Source organism: Pygocentrus nattereri, chromosome 2 (genome assembly GCF_015220715.1).
Source record: "Pygocentrus nattereri isolate fPygNat1 chromosome 2, fPygNat1.pri, whole genome shotgun sequence".
Classification (NCBI taxonomy): domain Eukaryota; kingdom Metazoa; phylum Chordata; class Actinopteri; order Characiformes; family Serrasalmidae; genus Pygocentrus; species Pygocentrus nattereri.
In genome coordinates, this window is record NC_051212.1 from 18,955,900 (window position 1) to 18,977,472 (window position 21,573).

The following is a 21,573-nucleotide window of genomic DNA, read 5'->3' on the forward strand; positions in this document are numbered from 1 at the left end:
GCCGCCGGCTTCTCTGGGCCCGAGCTCATCTGAAGTGTACTGAGGTTAGGTGTAAAATTGTCCTGTAGTCCAACAAACCAAAATTTTTTTTATTCTTTTTGGAAGTCGTTGATGCCATGTCCTCCAGGCTAAAGAGGAGAGGGAGCAACTGACTTGTTTTCAGCGCACATCTTCTCAGTTCTGGGGTATTGTTAAAAGAGGTAATGCAACACAGTGCTAAACATGCCCCTGTAATAACTTTTCTGAAATGTGTTGATGGCACTAAATTCAAAATGGGCATATATTTAAAAAGAAAAAACAGTCAAATTTCTAAATTTTAATATTTGATGTGTTGTCTTCATTCTATTTTCAACTAAATATAGGGTTTAAATGATTTGCACATCATTGCATTCAGTTTTTATGTTTTGCACAGTGTCCCAACGTTTTTGGAAATGGGGTTGTACCTACAGACTGCACTGTAGATGAAGTGTGACAGACTTCCAATGTATCAGAACCAATAATTCAGCATGGTTATTTACCTATATTTTCAAAATAGATTTATTTAAACATAACAAAGCATGAGACTAGAGCTATGCCATAATTTCCCCCGATTCACTTGCAGTCATTGTCAGCACATTCTGTATCAAAAGTGACGAGACATTATTGCAGAGCTTTAGTACACAAAGGAGAGAAACGTCAGCCTGAACCAAAACGCAATAAAGTACTCCGCAAGACAGCACTACAAGCTCCTCTCAAATGGATGCAGCGACAGCACAGCCCTGTCATTCGCAAGTCACTCACTATCACTTTGAAGCAAATACTCTGTCATTGCACTGCAAAGTGCTGTTCTCTTTGGCAGGAGGCTGCAATCACAGCCAGGCTTTGGTGCTCTGATTTTGCTGCGAGGTAGTATCAGTTCCATTCTTAGAGAGTGGGGCATTGTGCCGAGTGGCTGAAGCCATAGGGTAGGTTAAGTGGGCCTAGCCAAGGTAGAAAATGAAGGGAAAGGAAAGGACCATAAAGCTGAGAATGGAAGAGTACAGCCTGCTATAAATAATAGGAGCTTAAGGAAGCAGAGAATATAGAGTAGGACTGAGTGAACAGAGATGTGTGATGGGCTTGAATAAGAGTCTGGAAGGATATTAACATATGGGAAAAAGCCCACCAAGGTAGTGTTACTGACAGGAAGAGCTGGAGTAATAAAACGCTAGCAGCAGTAGAACGGAATATAATAGGGCATAATATAATAACATGCATACAACTGAGCTGGGTAGCATATGAAAGCAGTGGCTGCTGGAACATGAGTTTAGAAAAGAGAGTGACAAAAAAAGAGCACAGAGGATAGAAAATGGATGATAGAATGAACACTTAAAAGCATAAAACGACTAACATTCAAATGTTTGGTATCATCAAGTGTGTTGCAGTTATTTGTATAAAATGATAGTACTCTACACATTCATGTTTCAAATAGCATTTGTAAAAATGAAGAAATGTCAAATGTGTCTAACTAAAGATGATTTCATAATGAATGAAAAAGCTGAAATTCACATCAAAATTATTAACTTCTGGTAATTATTACAGACAAGAGGAAATGTGAACATGTGAAACCTGTAAGCGTATGAAAACATGTAATATATGGATATACATAGAGTCAGATTGCTGAATGTGGTGTACATTACTTGTGGTGTAGCTGAGAGGCATGTAGGTAGAGCTCCTTCCAGGAGAGACAGCACTGGATGCAGTCACTGAGGGTCTGTTTGCTGGAAATCACATAGCCCTGGAACAGCCTGTCCAGAGAGATCTCTCTGCAGCACAGCCGAATGATCTCATTGCTCATCTACAAAACACAAAACAAAACAAAAAAACATAGAAGCATACATGTTGAAATCTCTATTCATTTTGATTACAGCTCTTTGGAGAGTGATTCATCTCTAATTTTACCACAAATTGATTGTTTTAGTACAATTTAGATTTTTTTGTCACTTTAATGTTTTAATTGGCCTCAAAATGAGAGCACACTTTATTGAATATTACTCGAATTGATTTCACTCATTCAAATCATCTTGAAATTATTAATTTTTTATGTTTTAAAAGGCACAAAAATATTATTTCGGAAAAAGAATGAGGGCACACTTTCTTTAATATTATTACAATTGATTATAATTAATCTCATCAATTATAATAAATTATATTCCATGTCATTAAATTGCCATCTTCAGATTGATGCATCACAAAGGATCAATGTAACCAACATGTGGTAGATGTTAGACGTCTCACAGTATGCCTTTCCATATATACTGTGTGTACACCGATCAGGCATAACATTATGACCACCTCCTTGTTTCTACGCTCATTGTCCATTTTATCAGCTCCACTTACTATATAGGTGCACTTTGTAGTTCTTAAATTACAGACTGTAGTCCATCTGTTTCTCTGCACACTTTGTAAGTCCATGTTTACCCTGTTCTTCACTGATCAGGACCCTCACAGAGCAGGTACTACTTGGGTAGTGGATCATTCTCAGCACTGCAGTAACCCTGACACAGTGGTGGTGTGTTAGTGTGTGTTGTGCTGGTTCGAGTGGATCAGATACAGCAGTGCTGCTGGAGTTTTTAAACACTGTGTCCACTCACTGTCCACTCTATTAGACAGTCCTATCTCGTCAGTTCATCTTGTAGAAATAAAGTCAGAGACGATAGCTCAACTGCTGCAGCACAGTTCTGGTCATCCTTTAGTCCTTCATCAGTGGTCACAGGATGCTGCGCACAGGACGCTGTTGGCTGGACATTTTAGGTTGGTGGACTATTCTCAGTCCAGCAGTGACACTGAGATATTTAAAAACTCCAGCAGCACTGCTGTGTCTGATCCACTCAGACCAGCGCAACACACACTAACACACCACCACCACCACATCAGTGTTACTGCAGTGCTGAGAATGATCCACCACCCAAATAGTACCTGCTCTGTGAGGGTCCAAGGGGATAAAGAACAGGGATAAAATGGGGCTAAAAAAGTATGCAGAGAAACAGATGGACTGCAATCTATAAATGTAGAACTACAAAGTGCACCTATATAGTAAGTGGAACTGATGAAATGGATAATGAGCGTAGAAACAAGGAGATGGCCATAACATTATGCTTGATCGGTGTAGTATGTGTAGGTTATTTATGCATCCAAAGTAAATCTCTACTTTCAAAAGGGCTTAACAGCTCACAGGTTTTAGGACTATCCTACACAGAGAAAGACGGAGCGTGAAAGAGCATTTATTCAGGCCGGAGTATAGCCACTGACCTGGTCCAGATGTGTGCAGGTATAGCCTCGCATTTTACGAACTCTCTCTCTATTGAGGTGTAGATTAACCAAGAGAACAGGTGTTTGCTATGAATCAAACAGGCTTTCCTTTCATAAAAGCCTCAGGTTTAAATGCCTAATGTCACTCAGCTGTCAATGACATTCCAGGATGCAGGTGGGTTTTTTAAAAAATGAAAAGGGAGAAGAGAAAGACTAAAGGAGAGGAAGAAGAAAAAAGGAAGTATAATTATTAAAGATGGTGAATAAAGTGGAAGATGTGAAATGACAGATTCACTTTCATTTTTCTGATCAGTGGGTTAATCCTGACAGAGAAAACATTGAGCACTGCACTAAGATGCCTCAGCTAAAAGAGAGAGGCAGAGTATGTGTGTGTGTGTGTGTGTCTGTGTGTGTGTGTGTGTGTGTGTGTGTGTGTGTGTGTGTGTGTGTGTGTGTGTTTGAGTGAGCACATGCTGAGGAAAGAGAATAATATGTTCTACAGCTTGGTTTCAGAACCACAAAAAATTAATTGATATGTAAATGACTCAGAATTCTCATTTTACCAAAAGGTTGAGGGTTCTAAAGCATTAAACAGCTTAGGAGTTAATAATATTTTTCAACCATTTCCTTTAAAATACGAAGAAAGGGATGCTAAAAATGAAGACAACATATGTCCCTGAGCCTTACTCTCAAGAGTTTCCTAAGTCCTTGAATAATCAGACTCTTATCCTGCGTCTCTGTAGATCTTCAAGCTCGGCGTTGAGAAGCACGCCTTCACTTTAAAATCTGAAAAAAACACCCCATCATTTTCTTTGTTTTTTGGGAAGGAGGAAGGGTTGGGGGCTGAGGGGATGCATGTATGATCTGTTGGATGTAGAGGATAAAGAGAGAAGACAGGCTGAGCACTTTAAGAAAGTCAGCAGATGGTGTTGAATATCAGGGATGAGCTGGAGACAGAGGGAGGAGGCAACAGCTTGTATAGCCCTGTATCTTACGTACAAAATAACAATGAGGCCATCAGCCCATGAATACTGGTAACAATTATTACAAATGATTACTAAAGGCCGCCTGTGTTTGCGCTGTATTTTTCCGTTCCGCTCTGCATTATATAGAACAGAACAATAGAGTCAAAAGTGTTTGCCCTCTAGCTCTGGCTGATTGGAAAATTATATTAAACCCTACATTGGCTACAGCAGCTAAAAAAAAAAAACACAGCAAAAAAAAAAAAAAAGAGAGAAAAGAGAAATGCTGAAGCCCCAAGGGGGGGACAGGGGGAAGTAGCAATACACTCGCAGGCAATGACTCTGCTGCCCTCTGATTAGAAATTATTAGCTATCAATCTGCTTTGGAGCACATTCTGCCTTACACTATATATTTCTCTTATTCCTTTCTTCCTTCATCCTTCATTCTCTCCATCTTTTTCTCATTTCAAGCACACACTGCACAATATAATCTTCCCCTGTTGAGGTAACATAGTTTTCTTACATTACTTTATGTGACTGCAGGGAGAGATGCTCTCAACCATAAGAGAGCAGTTAAAACCTTGCTGGACCTGTGCTCAAATAACTGGGGCCATTTCACTTCCATTAAACACACCATTGCTAACATGCAACTCCACACAGCCAAGAAAAATATTAAGAGCATGGTGGAGTATATGGGCGTTGACAGAAATTACCCTGCTACTCCGATCTAACACCACATTTGCTGTTTCTCTTGTTACTAAGGGTGGAATGTGGGTGTAGGAAACTCGCCCTAAATCAGACTATGAGGGTAATTTGCATTGTGAGCATAAGCCAGCTCTATGAACCAGGTAGAAAGATACAGGTCACTGACCATCGATGGAGCCTGGCAGATGACTCTAGACTTTGAGCGCCATAACACCACTGTGGAATAGCTCGGAGAAAAAAATCACACTATTATTTAAAAAAAATAACAACTAAAAAAAGTCCATAGAGGGAGCTTACATCAAACACTTTTATTCTGCCTAATAGAAATTCAATTTTCCAGCAGGAATTCCTAAAAATGGAATCATATTAGAATAAGACTTCTAGTAGACTCTTCTAGTAGAAACCCACTTTACCTCCTGACACCCATTCAGAAATAATTTTGAACAAATCTGAACACTTTCTTAGAACATAAGCAGCTTGAGATTAACACGCAGTACCTTTGAATTGAGTAAGTGAAGTTTTCGAGACTGTGAAAAAGACAAGAGAATTGGGCTGGTTGAGCTGTGGGTGTGAACAATGGAGATACAGTGTAAAAGTTTGATGAGCTCAAAGGGAAAATTTGTCAGCCTTTTTGCATTAACATTTTTGTTTCACTCTAGGTAAGTAGGCGAGCCTCAATTTCCAGGCAATACATTACTGCCTGAGTTAATAATATCACCTTTGTGGACTGAGCAAATCACAGTCACAAAAGGCATGATTGAAAAAGGAGATGGGAAATCGTGGTAGTTTGCTAAATGGATGGATAGAATAGGCAGAAAAATGAGTAGAGACACTGCAAGAAACCAGATACCACTACATTTGATTAATTGTAAGACTTTATACTCAAGTGACCAGAATTCTCTGCTTAATTGAACACTTCCTGTCAGGATCAGGTTTACGACAGGGTTTTCAGTCTAAGTAAATGTGAAGCTGAATTGTTGGCATATGAGAGGATTCTATTTTTTTTCTCAACATAGAGGTGGGCAACATGACAATATTTTATTTTATTGTGATAAATTACATCACAATAGACCACAATCTGCGTTTCTGAGCATACTGTGCATATTGTGAGAACTTAAAGAACACCTACCAACTACATGTTTCATTACTAGGAGAGCCCTAATTTAATTGATTATGTTGAATAACATTACTTGTACTTACAGCATGGTCCAAAATTAAACTTATCAAAACTCAATATCATTGACATCATATATCAGGATACTTGTATTTTCACCATATCGTCCACCCCTATTGTGGACATTCAGTATTCACTAAAGTGATCATTTTCGATTTAGCCATCTCCAACCTGTTGCCTGTGCCGACTCACAGAACAAACAGCAGTGTGACCAGGAAAGACAAGTTAAAGACAGGGCTCTGGATGTATTGCCGAGCCTGGCAGGACGATAAAGCCCTTTCAACAGCAGCTGTCTGCGGGCTCAACGTGGGCTTTAGGCAGGCATTTCCGCCACTGCCCCTCAGGAAACAATTAGTCCAAATGTTTTTGTAGCAGACCAACTTCGCCTTGATGTACTATCAAAGGAGGAGAGAATGAAAGAAAGAAATGAAAAGGAGGGAAAAGAGAGAGTGAAACGTGACAGCAAGGAGAGTGTGTGATTCCAGTAGAGGAAGGGTCAGAGCGTAATTATGAAAGGTTAAACGTTTTTCCCTCCGCTCTTGAAGAGCTGGAGATGGAAATGAATAGCGAGCGAATGGTGTTTGGGAGCCTGTAGCGCTCAGATGCAGGGTGCTCAACCCCTGATCTAAAGCACACGTGCTACATGAGCTGCACAGCCACGGCTGATGGCTTATCTGTACAGCAGAGCCCTGGAGCACAGCAGGCTTTGAAGTGCGGAGAACAGAGAGAGAGGGGTCAACCAGGCAGCCAGCCACTGGTCGACTGTGCAGGTTTGTGTTTCCCAGGGAGACACTGCAACTGAGATGATTGGACACAGAGAACCTTAGAGGAGGGAGTGGATCTGAGAGGACATCACCAGATGATGAGTGTCTGCAATCTTTTTTGAAAACAGAAGTGACTGATGGTTGGCTGACAAATACTAGGAGAATATCATTTGATTTGAGAAGACCTTAGGTGCATATCATGATTGCCTCAGTAGAGAGACAGGTCTGGCCAGTAATGAAGGCCTGGCTGTACCTTGCGGAAGAGCGCAGTAAGTCTCTCGCGGGTGTTGTAGTAGACAGAGTTGACCCAGATGACACGGATGAGGTTGAGGAGGTGGGCCAGTTTGGGTGCTACCTCACGGGGTTTGAGCTGGGCCAGCTCCTCACATGGCTCCCTCAGCAGGGACAAGAATGACAGGTTAGACTGGGCTTGCAGTGAGCCATCCTGTAGGAAGAGTAGAAACTTCAGTAGTAGTTTGAGTCAAATCCAATCTTTTCTATTGAAATAAGTTTAACACGGCTTAGGTCAATTCCATTCTATGTCACATTCAATACAATTTAGTGTGGTTCCGGTAATACTGTTCAAAAGAACCAGCTTCACAACACCCAAATTTACTTCACTTAGTCTCTCCCCTTACATTACCTCAACTAAACCCAGTTCGATAGACAATTCAAACTGAGTGGCATGTAAGTAGCACCATTCACAAGAGTATTTTCCAAACCCCCAGCTTAGCTCTGCTGTCACAGGCCTGTGATCCAGCATACTGCTGACTCTCTCCCTATAGCTCTAACATTAAGAGCAGCGATTAGGTGGAACGGAGGGTCAATCAGCTGTGAATGTCTCATTATTTCAGTCAGACAATATTGATTTTCCAGGGCCTTCAGAGAGTGTATGAAATGGAGGCCTTCAGTCACTGGAGCTCTGAGGGTCAGCGCTGCTTTAAGCTGAGTGCTTAGGATATGGCTAGGAGCTGCCCTTTAGCATTGAGCTAGGACCAAACCCAACCCAGACAAAAACCAAACCTTATGCATTACATTATAAACCACTAATACAGGTTTCAGGAGAAAGGGCGACATCAGGCCTAGCACTAGGCATTCAGACAGAGCTGCCGGACATGGTCTGCCTCCCAATTTAAATGAGCAGCCTTGCCAACTCATCATGGTAATGCTCGAATGTGCTATGGCCTCATTTCTGAGGGGTGAGGAGAAGTTATTCAGGAGCCGCCTATAAATCATCAACAGCGAGAGAATGTTCTTGTTCAGACCATTACCCCTGTGCATAGACCCGCTCACTCTCCCTTCTTCCTCTCAAACACACACACACACACACACACACATATTCACGCAAGTGCACACCAACACTCTTCTGTACCTGGATCTGCTTGGCTAGTCTGCAGAATGGAGGCACGTAAGAAGACTTGCAGAGCTGCAGTATGGTCTGAATGTGGCAGACTCCAGGTTTCTGGAGTTGCTGACTGATGCCAGAGAGGTCAGTGCAACGGCTCCTCCAGAAGGCAATCTCCACCAGAGGACCAGAGCTGTCACTTGTCTCTACTGTTTCCTGGGCATTCAACACCTCTTTTATCTGACGTGTCCAATGGATCATCACCACTGCAATACACAAAGATCAAATCAGACAGGAATTGCAAGGCAACAATGTCTAGATCTATAGTACTGTGCAAACATTATCTTGGCATTAAATGTGCTCGTGCTTGAAAAAACATTGTATATGATTAGAGTAGGTACAAAAACATACCTGCAGTACAAAGTAACTAAAACTTGTTGTTTTCAAGTAGTTGATATCTTGTTTGAAGGAGACAGTTTGGTTACAGGTGTCTCCTGGATACCTTCAGTTATCACACAGATTTGTTGACTTTTATCACCTGATTAAGCAATGAAGCGTTTACTGGCCAAACCAGGTATTGGATGATAACTACAAATAATACCAGGCTACCCAAAGTAGGGGATTGGAATGCTTGAATGAAAACACTCACATACATAAAATCACTACTTTATTACTTGTGTGTTAGTGGTTTTTTTTGAATATATAAATGCATAGTGACCTGATAAATGTTTTTTTAATCTAATTTTCTTAGGTGCCTAAAACTTTTGCACAGAGCTATACATTTTGCAACTAGTGAGGCATTGATCCCACTTTTCCCTTCCAGTACAGATACTGATATTGATATGTGATCCACAAGTGCTGATACCGATTCTAATTTCTCGATTCTACCCATAGGAGCCTATAACTCCTGATATTTATGCTAGTCTAGTTTTTAAATACTGTACTTTGGTAAAAGCATTGCTTTGGGTCATAAAAAAAGCATACATAATTGAATGAATGGCATTTACGGGTTGGATAACTGGTTGGATTTGAATGATTTCAGAGCTATTAAAAAAGTTGTGCTTTTTTGGCATCTTTAACTACTTGATTTATAAAATATGTATTGAAATCCTTGTTGGTTGAGCTTTCCCTCAAAATACTGGTGTTACAGATTTTGCGGTGAGCATTTTTACTACTGCTTGTTGATACTGCCAGTATTTGAGCCGATACCAGTGCAGTATCGATATTAGTCCTACAGTGCATTAGAGCATCTAATTAATAGGTTTACAACATCACTAAGCTATATAACATTTCAGTCTTCTTTAGGATTAAAAAGCCTGAGGCAACTTGCCATCCTAACCCCATTTAACTAACACACACACGCACACATATACACACACACACACACACACACACACACACACACACACACACACACACACACACACACACACACACATTTTCTAAGCCGCTTCTCCCTCAGTGTCACAGGGGTTGCTGGAGCCTATCCCAGCGGTCACTGGGCGGAAGGTAGGATACACCCTGGACAGGTCACCAGTCCATCGCAGGCAGGCAGACATACACACACACACAAACCCCTTTAACATTACTCTTTAATTGAAACTGGCTCCTTTGCTTTTCCTTAGTAGTCCCAAAGCATCCCTTTAACCCAGGTGCCTACCCTTGTGGGGCAATCCAGTAACACCCATTTACCCATTTACATAACACTACTAAAGCCATTAGAATGAGCTAGAGTAAACTGGATCTTTAAAAAGCCCCTAGCCCTTGCATGTCCCTCAATGGCTCTTACTCTCCAGTCTCTGCACCAGCTCTTTGTCCCTGGCAGCTACCTCTGGGCTGTGCTGGAGGGCCTCCATTGGGATGTAGAGCACAGTGTTCCCCACGAGTTTAAACCTGGTGTCTGTGGAGAGCAGCATATAATACAACACTGTAGTGCCACAAAGTAAACTCATGCCAAAACAAGAAATGCATTTTCTCTGAAAGTACAGGGCTGTCAAAACTTACAATAAAAATTAACAGCCCACTAATTGACAAGTGTATGGGCAATGTGTTCCAAGAGACCACACACTGCTCTGTGCAATAACACAGTACAATACAGTGTAATAATGCAACACATTATCACATCGCCGTTCATATTACACCTCATCATTTACTGCATTACTGAACAAATCGATTTAATATTACAACAGGTTTGCAGCCAGGGGAAATGTAATGACATGAAAAAATAAGAGAGAAGCAATGAAAGGGTTTTTTTTGTGCTGGTGTGGCATGCACACAGTCACAAAAAAGGGGCTTATCATAGCTGTTCCCTTTGTTCTTTTCAGCAGCAGTTCACTTTCTTTCAGTGTTTCCTTTCTACTTCTCCACTGGATATCTCTGCATCACCTACTGTGCAACTTGAACATTTAAAGAGTGAAAGGTTGATCAAAAAAAATGAACAGAGACAGATGAAATATAATCACAGAAAGTTTGAAGGGCAGGGAGAAAGAGAAAGAGAGAGGGAGAAAGAGAGAGAGACAGAAGAAAAGAGAACACAAAAAGTGCAAGGCATGCTCTGAGATGAAAAGATTAAAGTGAACAAGGCTGGAATATCAGTGCGGCTACCAGGCCTGCTGGCTCATTCTGCGAGGGTGGTTATGAACAAGAGAAATAAATAAGAGCAGAGCAGAGGAACACAATGACAGTGTTCGATTGGCCCTTACAGAGAGAACAAAGGCAAGCCAAGAGGAAATACAAGAGGGAGAAATAATGAGACAACACGGAGTACAGAGGCAAGTAAATGAGTCAGCTCACAGGCACCAGCAGAAAGACTCGTATATGTAGGAGAGCAAGTGTGCACGCATGTGTGTCTAATAGTGTGGAGGAGTGAGGGTTATGAGTAATAGTACAGCGTGGTGCTTTTGTTAGTGTAGGAGTGGGTTTACAATGTCTATATTTACTCAGTATACGTTTCCCTAAATTCCCTCCCTTTCAGTGAATGGGAGAGATTTGTTGCGTGAATCGAGGCCCCTTACCTCACTGTTTAAGAATGAATGGTGCTATATTGTTATTTTTGGATCAGGCATGATGAGTGAAATCAATATACCTTTGGGCCTATATTGACCATCCGCTTTAAAGCTAAATCATTTTTAGTACACTCTGCTTAACAACCTGAATACATCATCAGCGGTCATTGGAGTCCACTTTGTGACTTCATTGTTATTGCTTTAGTGAGTTAAAACAAAAATCAAAGAAACTCGCTCCAGTGTTTACCCTCCAGGGCTGATTTGGCTCTCTTTTTTTTCTCTACAACATTTCTGTAGCCTTGAAATGTATTTCTTGGACTGCAGGCATATTGACTCGAAAATGATCTGCAGAAACACGTATTAAAGAGAAAGAAACGAGATTAGGCAGAATTGTAAAAATTACTAAAATGGTTCTCTGATTAGGCACGGAGCAGTTCAACTGTGCCTTTCTGCCCAGGTAAGAATGGCGTCTGATTTCTGGGCTATGATTTGTGTTTACTTAGGGTGTGTAAAAGGTGACGTGGGTGTGCTGATTGGCGTGATTAGTCTCATAATTGAACCATCACAGCGGAACAAAGTGCTGGGTGATTACCTCTGTATGGCTGGCAGTGCAGGGAGCCCTGGGCCTGTATTCATAAAGCATCTCAGAATCACAGTGCCGCCACTGGATCAGTCTCGCTTTCTTACGGCACAGTGATTAAGACTGGCACACAGGGAATCTGATCCCAGATCAGTCGTCTCGAGGTGTTTATGAAATATGAATATGAGCCTCGCTCTGTCTACGTTGGCAAGAAAGATAAGAGCAGCCCTCTGGGTGCAATGTGAAAGAGCAATTCCAAAAGTCCAGTAAAGTCAATGTGAAGTCAGAAAAAGATCAATGGACTGCAGTCTGGCTGCCGACGCTTCAGAGGCAGAAAAAAGAATACGAGTTTGTAGCACAACCTCAACTGCTGGATGTTTTTTCATATGGATCATTTTCTTCAGTGAATAAACTGTGGTGTAGAAATGTTGCGCATATGAAGTCCCAAGGGACATCTGACCGTCAATGAAAAAAATTAGAAATAAAACTGCTGGCAGATGTTTCTTTTTACACTGGACTTGTAGACACTGACCTCACCGCAAGGTTGAGCCAAGTGGCCATTAGTAGTATTATTGTTTAGCACCAGTACTCCAATGGCCAATAGCAATATTATGGCTTTGTAATTAGCCTAGTATGGAAGACCCTTGTGTCATCATGATGGTTTTATAACAGTGGTTTCAAATCCCAGTCTTGCTTTGCACATTTTTCTATATTTGTATTTTTGTGTCTGATATACTTGATTAATCAGCTAATAATTAAGCTCTTCATGAGCTGGGTCAAGAATGTGAAAGCAGGGCATTTCTAGGCCAAGGTTTGCATCCAAAATCTAAACCAAGGTGTGTGTTGGCCTGAGTGATCTGATCCTAAGTGGACAGCAAGACAGTTAACGTTTGTACCTACAACTTGTGATGCATCACCCAAGACATATGTTAATGCCATATGTGAACACAGGTTACACTAGGTTAGACCACAACATCATAGCTTCTGGATTCTGACATAAGATGGACCCCCACTAGCAGTTATGGGATGAGTATGTAGAAAAGTAGTTCAAGAGTGAAAAAGCTGATCTTGAGAGTGCACAGCTGTACAAAGCGACAGTTTGCTTGCATTGCAATTTAAAAATATTCTGTGCAAAGAAAAATAATGCACTCGCATGTGTGCCTCCTTTGGCTTTACACAGTATTGGAAACACCCAGAAAAAGTGCTCTGTGGCCATTCTGTTGACATTGCATCAGCATACTGTGTCTGAGCAGTCAACGGTAGCTATGGCTTACAATCAACATATCAAGAAAAAGTCAGTTTGATTCATGCTGAATCAATAAGTTATTTTTGAGCCCCAATTATGCGTTATTGCCCACGACAAGATATCCAGGCACTCCCCTGCAAGCAATACACATCGAATAAGCTGAAAGAATACAATGGATTACGATCATAAAAGTGAGCAATAGTTGTGTATCTATCTGTGTATCAGTGTTAGCTTGACATTACCTTATGTAATGTGAGCACTGCTATGTTCTGACATTCTCTAAACTGCATTCATTGTATAGCTAAAGTACAAGAGACCTGGACATAAATATGTGCATAAGTCAATCATCAATCAGTGTAAATTATGAATTGACAATTCTCAAGATTCGAAACACATTCAAGGACAAAAGCTACAAAACCCATCCTTTACCTTACTGACAACCTGTGACAAAATCATGAGAGCAAATATTGGCATAGTGAGGCTTCTGCCACTGGCGACCTTGGGTTTGTGAAAGGCGCTATATAAATGTAACTTATTATTATTATTATTATTGGAAAACCTGTCCTGTTTATTCTCACTATCCAAAAATTTCTCTTTTGCTCCTTTTGCTTTTTGTTTGCTGTTGTTACTACAACTATGAACAATGCAGTGCACCATTGCTACATTTTATCTTTCAGGCTGATTTATTAACTAACCATGCATAAACAGTGACTTTACGAATGCCATTGTTGCCACTATCATTGCTGCATTAACCAGTGATATGTCAACAATACGGCAGCAGCCAAAAGCATGAGGTTGATTGAATATTCCTGAGGTTTACTGAAAGACAAAAAAGTCAATGAGTTCCCCCTCAACATCTTTCATTGCATCAGTTATTTCTAGGGTTAGCTTTAGAATAAGCTCTGTCAAAAGGGTAACTTCAGTCACTCATTCGTCTTCTTCATCCGACACTAAAACCTACCTACAGTGGCTAAAAGATTTTCCTGGTTTGATAAATGTAAACATGATTTACAAAATTAGTTTTTGGATTTAAAAAGGTAGACACTTTTCTCAGACAAGCACTGAATTTTTTGTTAAGTCAGCCTATAAAATAAAACATTGTATTTTTTCAAATGCACTCCTCTCTGTGCTTCTAAGTTTTCCTTTAAGCTGCTGAATTTGTTATCCTGCTGGGACGGGTGCTACAACCTAAAGAAGGAAAGCATACAGTAAAGCAAAAGTGTGCAAGACCTCCCACAGAGGGTGCTGTGATCTGTACCTGTGAGGTTGGTGAGGAAGCGGTGCATGTGTCCTGAGTAGTTATTCTTGATGCTCTCTGGCCAGGCCGTACTGAGGGTGACCTGTGGCACATGCATCCCGTTCATTAGCCTCAGCAGGCTCTCCATACCCCCTCCCCGCACTGTGCCAAACTGCACACAGCTCTCAAAACTCTCCTCCATAATCAGAGACTCCTCCTCACGTATGAAGTAGGCCAGCTGCTCCACCACCTGTGAGAGAGAGAAAGAGGGATGTAGAAGACGGAGAGAAAAAGAGGAATAATATTTCATATTTCACTAATGGATCACCAGAAGTCTTGAAACACAAATGAGTGATTGCTTTGCAGGCGCTTCAAAACTAAAATGCCAGATGCACTGCAAACTGAACATGGTGCAAAAAACCCTCCTTTAATCACTGATTGTTTCAGGTGATTATATGAAATCATTTTTTAAAACTTCCCAAAAAAATAACACCAAAAACTTTGATTTACAACGTATGAATAATTTGCAGTATCATCAGTCACTTGTGATGTACGACTGCTGCCATGATCCAACACCAAATGTCACTGCTTCCCAGAATAGAGCTGGCAGTACCTGACTTGGCATGGCGTACTGCACACGTAGGCCAGCAAAAGGGTCGAGGTAGATAATGAGAATCCTGATTGTGCCGTCTGTGATGAACTTGTCCAGGGCTGTGTTATTTTCTTCTGACCAAGACGCCTCTGATAGACCCGTCAAAGCCGCGCGCTTTTTAAACAGCTCTCTCTGCAAAGTGCCATCGGATAAGAAAGAATTAAGTTATGGACAGCAGTAATGCAGTGTATGATGGTCAATGTCAATGCCATTAAGTCTATCAATGACATTTCTTTTAGTAGTAGCATCCTAGATTTTGGTTTCAAATGTCAATATATGTTTTCTAATAACAAAGTGATATTTATTCCATTAATATGCAGATTTAGCTTAAAACAGTCTTACATTTATTTTTTCACAAGCACAGTAATTACACTTCATCTAACAGTATTGACCTTTGTCTACGAGCGTGCACTACTTTATTGGATGGCAGAATGATCTTATCCAGTTGTCTCTGCTCGCCAGCTGCCGTTTCTACAGGGACTCCCAGCAGGGGCCAACAGGTCACTGCATGTAAATGCCATTGCTCTTTTTTCCGGCCAGAGGGCTATAATTAATTCTATCAATTCCATTGATGCAAAGGACAGAGATTCAGCAGGTTCACTGACCCAACCCCTCCCCATCGCCCTACACTTTCCAGGTTATTCTTCTTCCCTGCTGCTATTTCCTTAGGAATGGCACCATTGGTGAGCAGAGGTTATCTTTCCTGTTTAAGAAGCAGAGCAAAAAAAGGGCTCCACACTCATTTATGTGCACGCATGAGCCTGTGATGCAGATTACAATTCCACGACGTGTTTCCCCTTTCTGACTCTGACTGAGAGCAGCTGGCGAGGGAAAAAGCGATACTTCCACTGGCCGACCTGTGGGCATTTGTTGAATTTGTGTGATCAATGAGGCATAGTAAATGAAGATAGTCTAGGCACAGCCTTAAAGGCTACATTGTGTGGAGAAAAATGAATAAACGGTTCTCTCACATCACCAGAAGAACACCGTAACACAGATATAAAAGCACTGATTAGTACGCCAGGACTCAAAAACCTTTGGCAAGAAAAATTATGAATTGCAGATTACAATCAGATAAGAATCACAATCAGTGTGAGGCAATTCATCAGTGACTGTGTTTAAAAGCCTCTAATTTAGCAAAAAATTGTGAATTACCAGGCCTTTGGTGTGTGAGTCCACTTCCTCTGGCACTGCTGAAATAAAATGATCAGTGTCCTCTTCAAACTCTCCCACTAAACACACAAACATGTATGTGCAAACACAAAAGCAGCATATTAATGAATGAGTCATACTTCATCAATGAGTGACTGTACAGATGATATTATTATCAAAATGAGCAATGCAATGCAATATTTATGCATTATTTAAAAATGTATCTTACCCACAGGCTTTGTCTCTGAACCCTCTAGAAAGGACTCGTTGGGGGCTGCCGTGGTCACCACATTCTGGCCTTTAGAACGTCTCTTCCCTGAGTGCTTAGACTTACCAGAGGATGAGCGTCCAGTACGAGGTGTCATAAGATCAGCCATTGTGAGAGAGCGCTGCAAAAGAATGATATAACAGAAAGCTCAGAAAGAGGAGAAGACTGGGTTGTACAGCACTGTATTAGTGCCGCTTTAAAGGACTCATATCCTACATCTTTCAAGAATTTTTCCTTGAGGTCCACTTAAAAAATTTGTGTGGTTGTATGTACCAAAAATGGTCACAATTCCTTTTTACATGACAATTTTTAACTCCCTTTATCCCTTAGAATCATACAGGTTGTTTTGCTACTGCGCCAATAACTTCATTACTTCAGTATGAATGAGTGGGACTACACTGCTGTAGGCTAAATAGAAGGATACTTGCAAATGAGTTTAATCTCATGACATAAAACAAGCAATGAATTCAAAATAGGGTGTGTTTGTAGCATAGTTCCCACATGCTGTGTGGACTGGGTAACAAATGGTACACTTTGAAACTTTTAGAACACTCAAATTGAACTTCAAATTCCTTTATTAAATAAGCAAAATTTGTTTTTCCATGATATGGGCCCTTCAACTACATCACAAGCAATGCAGGCTTAAAAGAGTAGTTGTTGTTAGGCAGCAGTAACTTTTTTACTTTGTTTGCTCATGTCTCTCATCATATTAGCCATGGTTCACATACAACCCCAATTCCAAAAAAGTTAAAAACTGATGGACATGCATGACAGAGTAGTGTTAAAGTCACTCAGACATAGACTCGAATTGGATCACCAGATTCTCTTTGTCAAATTCCAAGAGATTCGGTTGCTTCCAAACATTCATGCTGACTGGAATTAACGTAAATGTAAATCATAAATCTTTGTACCACGTCATATTGCTTAGTTACCATTTAATGAAATACATGAACTCATTTAGAACTTGATGGCAGCAACAAAAAAAGTTGGGGCAGGGGCAAAAAAAGGTTGGAAAAGTAAGTGGTACTAGTAAAAAACAGCTGGACGAGTAATTTGAAACTAACTCACATGACTGGGTACAAAAGAGCATTTTAAAGAGGCAGAGTCTCTCAGAAACAAAGATGGACAGAAGTTCAGTAATCTGCGAAAAACTGCATCTTAAAATTGCGGAACAATTTCAGAAAAATGCTCCTCAGTGTTAAATTGTGAAGACTTTGGATATCCCACCATCTACAGTGCGTAACATCATCAAAAGATTTAGAGAATCTGGAGAAATCCCTGTATGCAAGGGACAAGGCCAACAATCAATATTAGATGCTCATGATCTTTGGGCCCTCAAGTGGCACTACATTAAAAACAGGCATGATTCTGTACTGGAAATCCCTGCATGGGCTCAGGAACACTTCCAGAAATCACTGTCTGTGAACATAGTTTTCTGTGCCATCCACAAATGCAAGTTAAAGCTGTATCATGCAAAGAAGAAGCCATCAACACAATCCAGAAACACCACCAACTGCTCTGAGCAAAACTCATTTAAAATGGACTGAGGCAAAATGGAAAACTGCTCAGTGATCAGATGAATCAAATTTTGAAATTATTTTCAGAAACCACAGATGCTGTGTCCTGTGGAGAGGAGAGCGACAATCCAGCTTGTTATCAGCGCACAGTTCAAAAGTCTGCATCTCTCGTGGTATGGGGTTGCATTAGTGCCTATGGCTTGGGCAGCATACACATTTTGAAAGGTACTATCAATGCTGAACAGTATATAGATGTTTTAGAACAACATATGCTTCCATCCAGACAGTGTCTCCTTCAGGGAAGGCCTTATATATTTCAACAAGACAATGCTAAACCACATACTGCATCCATCACAACAGCATGGCTTCGCAGAAGAAGAGTCAGGGTGCTGAACTGGCCTGCTTGCAGTCCAGACCTTTACCACTAGAAAACATTTGCATCATGAAACACAAAGTTCATCAAAGAAGACCCAGGACTGTTGAACAGCTAGAATACTACATCAGACAAGAATTGGGCAATATTCCTCCCCCAAAACTCCAACAATTGGTCTCCTTAATTCCCAGAAATTTACAGACTGTTATTAAAAGAAGAGGGGATGCTACACAATGGTGCCCTGTCCCAACTGTTTTGAGATGTGTTGCTGCCATCAATTTCTAAATGAGTTAATATTTTACATGAAATGTTAAAATGTCTCACTTTCAACATTTGAAGTTCTATTGAGAATAAAATATGAGATTTGCAAATCACTGCATTCTGGTTTTATTTACATTTATTTACATTTTACACAGCATCCCCACTTTTTTGGAATTGGGTTGTTTTTTAAAGACACAATTCTTTTTTTGCTATTCAGGTCAGATGTGCTCCCAAATGCTCTGTTACTCTGCAATACGACATGCTACAAAGGAAAATGCATTAAGATTTCCGATTCACATTTACTTTAATTCCAGTCAGTATGAATGTTGTAATAACATCGGGAAGAAAATGAATCTCTTGGAATTTGACAAAGAGATCTGGTTGATCCCATTTGAGCTGATGCCTGAGTGACAGTAACACTACAGTGTAATGCATGTCCATCAATTTTTAACTTAGGAGACTTTCTGAAAATAAATGACAGAATTGTACATTAAATATCCTCTCATCTTTCCAAATAAGAGTGGAGCTGATGCCAGGACGATGGCAAAGTCAGTTGTCCAACAAATCGAATCAGTCCAGTTTTACAGTCCAGAATGCTTTATTGAATGCACCTCTAAGCAGGGGTCAGTGTTAGATTAAAAACAGTCTCACTAGGGACTTTCCACATAGAGATTTAAATTGCTTATAATATCATTTGTTAATGATGCCGAATTCCAAAGACAGAGTTCTCCCTGTCATACAGTCTAGCCAACCTACAACTCATACTGGGGTGGCTGATTATGAAAATGTTCTCGTTATTCCAATCATGACTAATCAGACTGACAGCATGGAGAAGTAATTTATCCCAGAAAACAAATGCAAGTAATCAACCAAAAACACACACAAAAAAACATTTAGACCAAAACAAGAAAACAAATCTTAGAAAACAAAGATCAATTCTTAAGAGAAAGTTTCGGGCTGATCCAGAAACCACAGTGCGGTGAATCCTAGTATTCTCTAAGAGTGGTTAAGTAAAGTATATAAAAACCAGCAAGAAGCACAGAGCAAAAAATATCTGTTTCATAAACAATTTATTTGATGCAGCTAGTGCCATTTCAACTTTCAGTTGTCATCACTTGTGGCATCACTTAGATTATTGAAGCTTTGATTCACTTCGCCAGTTGTCACTTACTTGAGAACTGAATGTAATAAAGCAGAGAAGTTATTGTCGCAAAAGCTAAGGGCAGAGAGAGAGAGAGAGAGAGAGAGAGACTGTAATGAAAGAACATTTACTATAAGCTGTGGAACTTCAAACTCCCTTTAGATCAGAATTGGGAGGTGGAGAAGTTGACATTGATCAATAACATTAATATAGGCCTGTGAAGCTCGGTGCCTCGGGCTGCGATGAAGTGAGTGAGTGCTGGAGTGACAAAACCAACACGGTTGACAGTGGGGGATTATTGTAGGGAAAGTATTGCAAGCATAAGCCATGAAGGCTTTGAAATGCAACGCTTGTGAGCACTTGCAGTGGATATATGGCTCTCTCTGCATTACATTAATTGACTGATCAGTGCTACCAAGGAGAACAAACCGAGGCAATCAGCTAAAAGGAGCAGGGTCATTAGGCTATGTCTATGACTTCTGAGTGCTGTCGAGATTTTTACATCTAGCAAGGTAGGTGTAATGTTCTCGTGGGAGCAAAACAATAATACGTGTCAGGCACCCTGAAGTTGAACATGATTTACTTTAAAGTTTGGGGGTATTATGCTCCTCATACTTCACTGACAAGAGTCCCCGAAGTAAGATCCAAACCGATACCGACAACACCAGTTACTTTCAAAAGTGAAACTGATTGCCCCTGTTATAACTAACCCCTTCGAAAAAGAGCTAGCCAACTATAGAGCTAGGTTTTCACTAGATAACCTTTTTAACTTACCTAATTAGCTACTGGGTTAGCTGGCCTAACTAACTAGTTAACCTAGTTAACTAGCTAGCTTAAGTTCACGCTAATAAAAGTTGCTAACCTGACCTAACTCTTAGTCTGGGTTGTGTGACTGTAACGTTACTTAGCAACTTGGCAAGTTGTCTTACCTTTAAAGATGACAAACTGAAGCTCAGGATACGTCTCCAAAGGTGTATCGTACTACATACAAGAATACGACTTCTTTCGTGAATAAATGTTTTAAGTTATAACGCTGCCAAGCTATAGGTTTGTACAGAGTTTGTGAGCTAACGCTAACCTCTGTCTGTTTGGCCCAAAGTCTGTGTGCGTGTGGACACGTTGCTATAGAAACAAAGCGCCCGGGCTCAGGGGAGCTGTTGACATTAGACACCTATTCTTTTCTTAGGGGTGGTAAAATTGGCAGAACGAAATAAAGATACGAACAAAAACATGTTGTCAGTAATCTATTTTTTTCTTTCAGTTATCTAATATAACCATAGACGTACTGAGTTTATTTTTAAGCAGAAGACTGTGCATGCTTCACGTCTCTATTAAAAGGCCCATATTCTGCTTTATTCTCGTATTTTTTTCCCTTATAACATCCATTTATAATTTGCGCGTGGTTTTATGTAGCAAAAACAGTCATAATTCATTTTTACATGATCATTTTCCATCCCATGTGAATCTCTTGGAATTAAACAGCCTGTTTTTGTTATGGTTCTTTGGTTCAGTGGATGTGAATGAACTCTGTGTTGATGCCTTGACTCTCGTTCAAACAGCAGCCCGTTGTTTTTTTATTTAAATGATTTGAATGAAAACAACAAACCGTCACATTCAGTCCACTTACTGCAGGCTGACTGTGCAAAGTAAGGCTGAAACAGCGACTGTGGGGAGAGTATTGATTAATCATATGCCTGCCTCTGCCATGCTAACCACGTTAGATCAGTAGGGATCGAATTAGCTTTATTTCAGAACATTGTTTTGGAGAACGGCGTTGTTTTTGCCTTGCATGACTGACTGAAGATGCCCAGTTGATGCTCCTAAGCGCTGATGCGTAGAGCTGATGAGAGTTAGCGTTAGCTTAGCGGAGAAAAGCAAGCCAGCGGGCATTTCTCCTCCTCTTCTCCTGAATATAATCACA

At 40.5% G+C, this 21,573-nt stretch overlaps 1 protein-coding gene across 1 annotated transcript in view; it reads right to left on the reverse strand.

Annotated features, from left to right (window-relative positions):
* dnah2 (dynein, axonemal, heavy chain 2) overlaps positions 1-20,759 on the reverse strand; it is a 220,040-nt gene extending 199,281 nt beyond the window's left edge. The window contains exons 1-9 of the mRNA XM_037533256.1: positions 20,582-20,759; positions 16,322-16,481; positions 16,096-16,172; positions 14,902-15,072; positions 14,310-14,538; positions 10,010-10,120; positions 8,248-8,486; positions 7,129-7,320; positions 1,659-1,816 (exon numbers count right to left, since the gene is read on the reverse strand). Of these exons, the coding sequence (XP_037389153.1) occupies positions 1,659-1,816; positions 7,129-7,320; positions 8,248-8,486; positions 10,010-10,120; positions 14,310-14,538; positions 14,902-15,072; positions 16,096-16,172; positions 16,322-16,469 (1,325 nt within the window). The 5' untranslated portion in view covers positions 16,470-16,481; positions 20,582-20,759. The remainder of the gene's footprint in view (positions 1-1,658; positions 1,817-7,128; positions 7,321-8,247; positions 8,487-10,009; positions 10,121-14,309; positions 14,539-14,901; positions 15,073-16,095; positions 16,173-16,321; positions 16,482-20,581) is intronic.
* Positions 20,760-21,573: the final 814 nt, after the last annotated feature.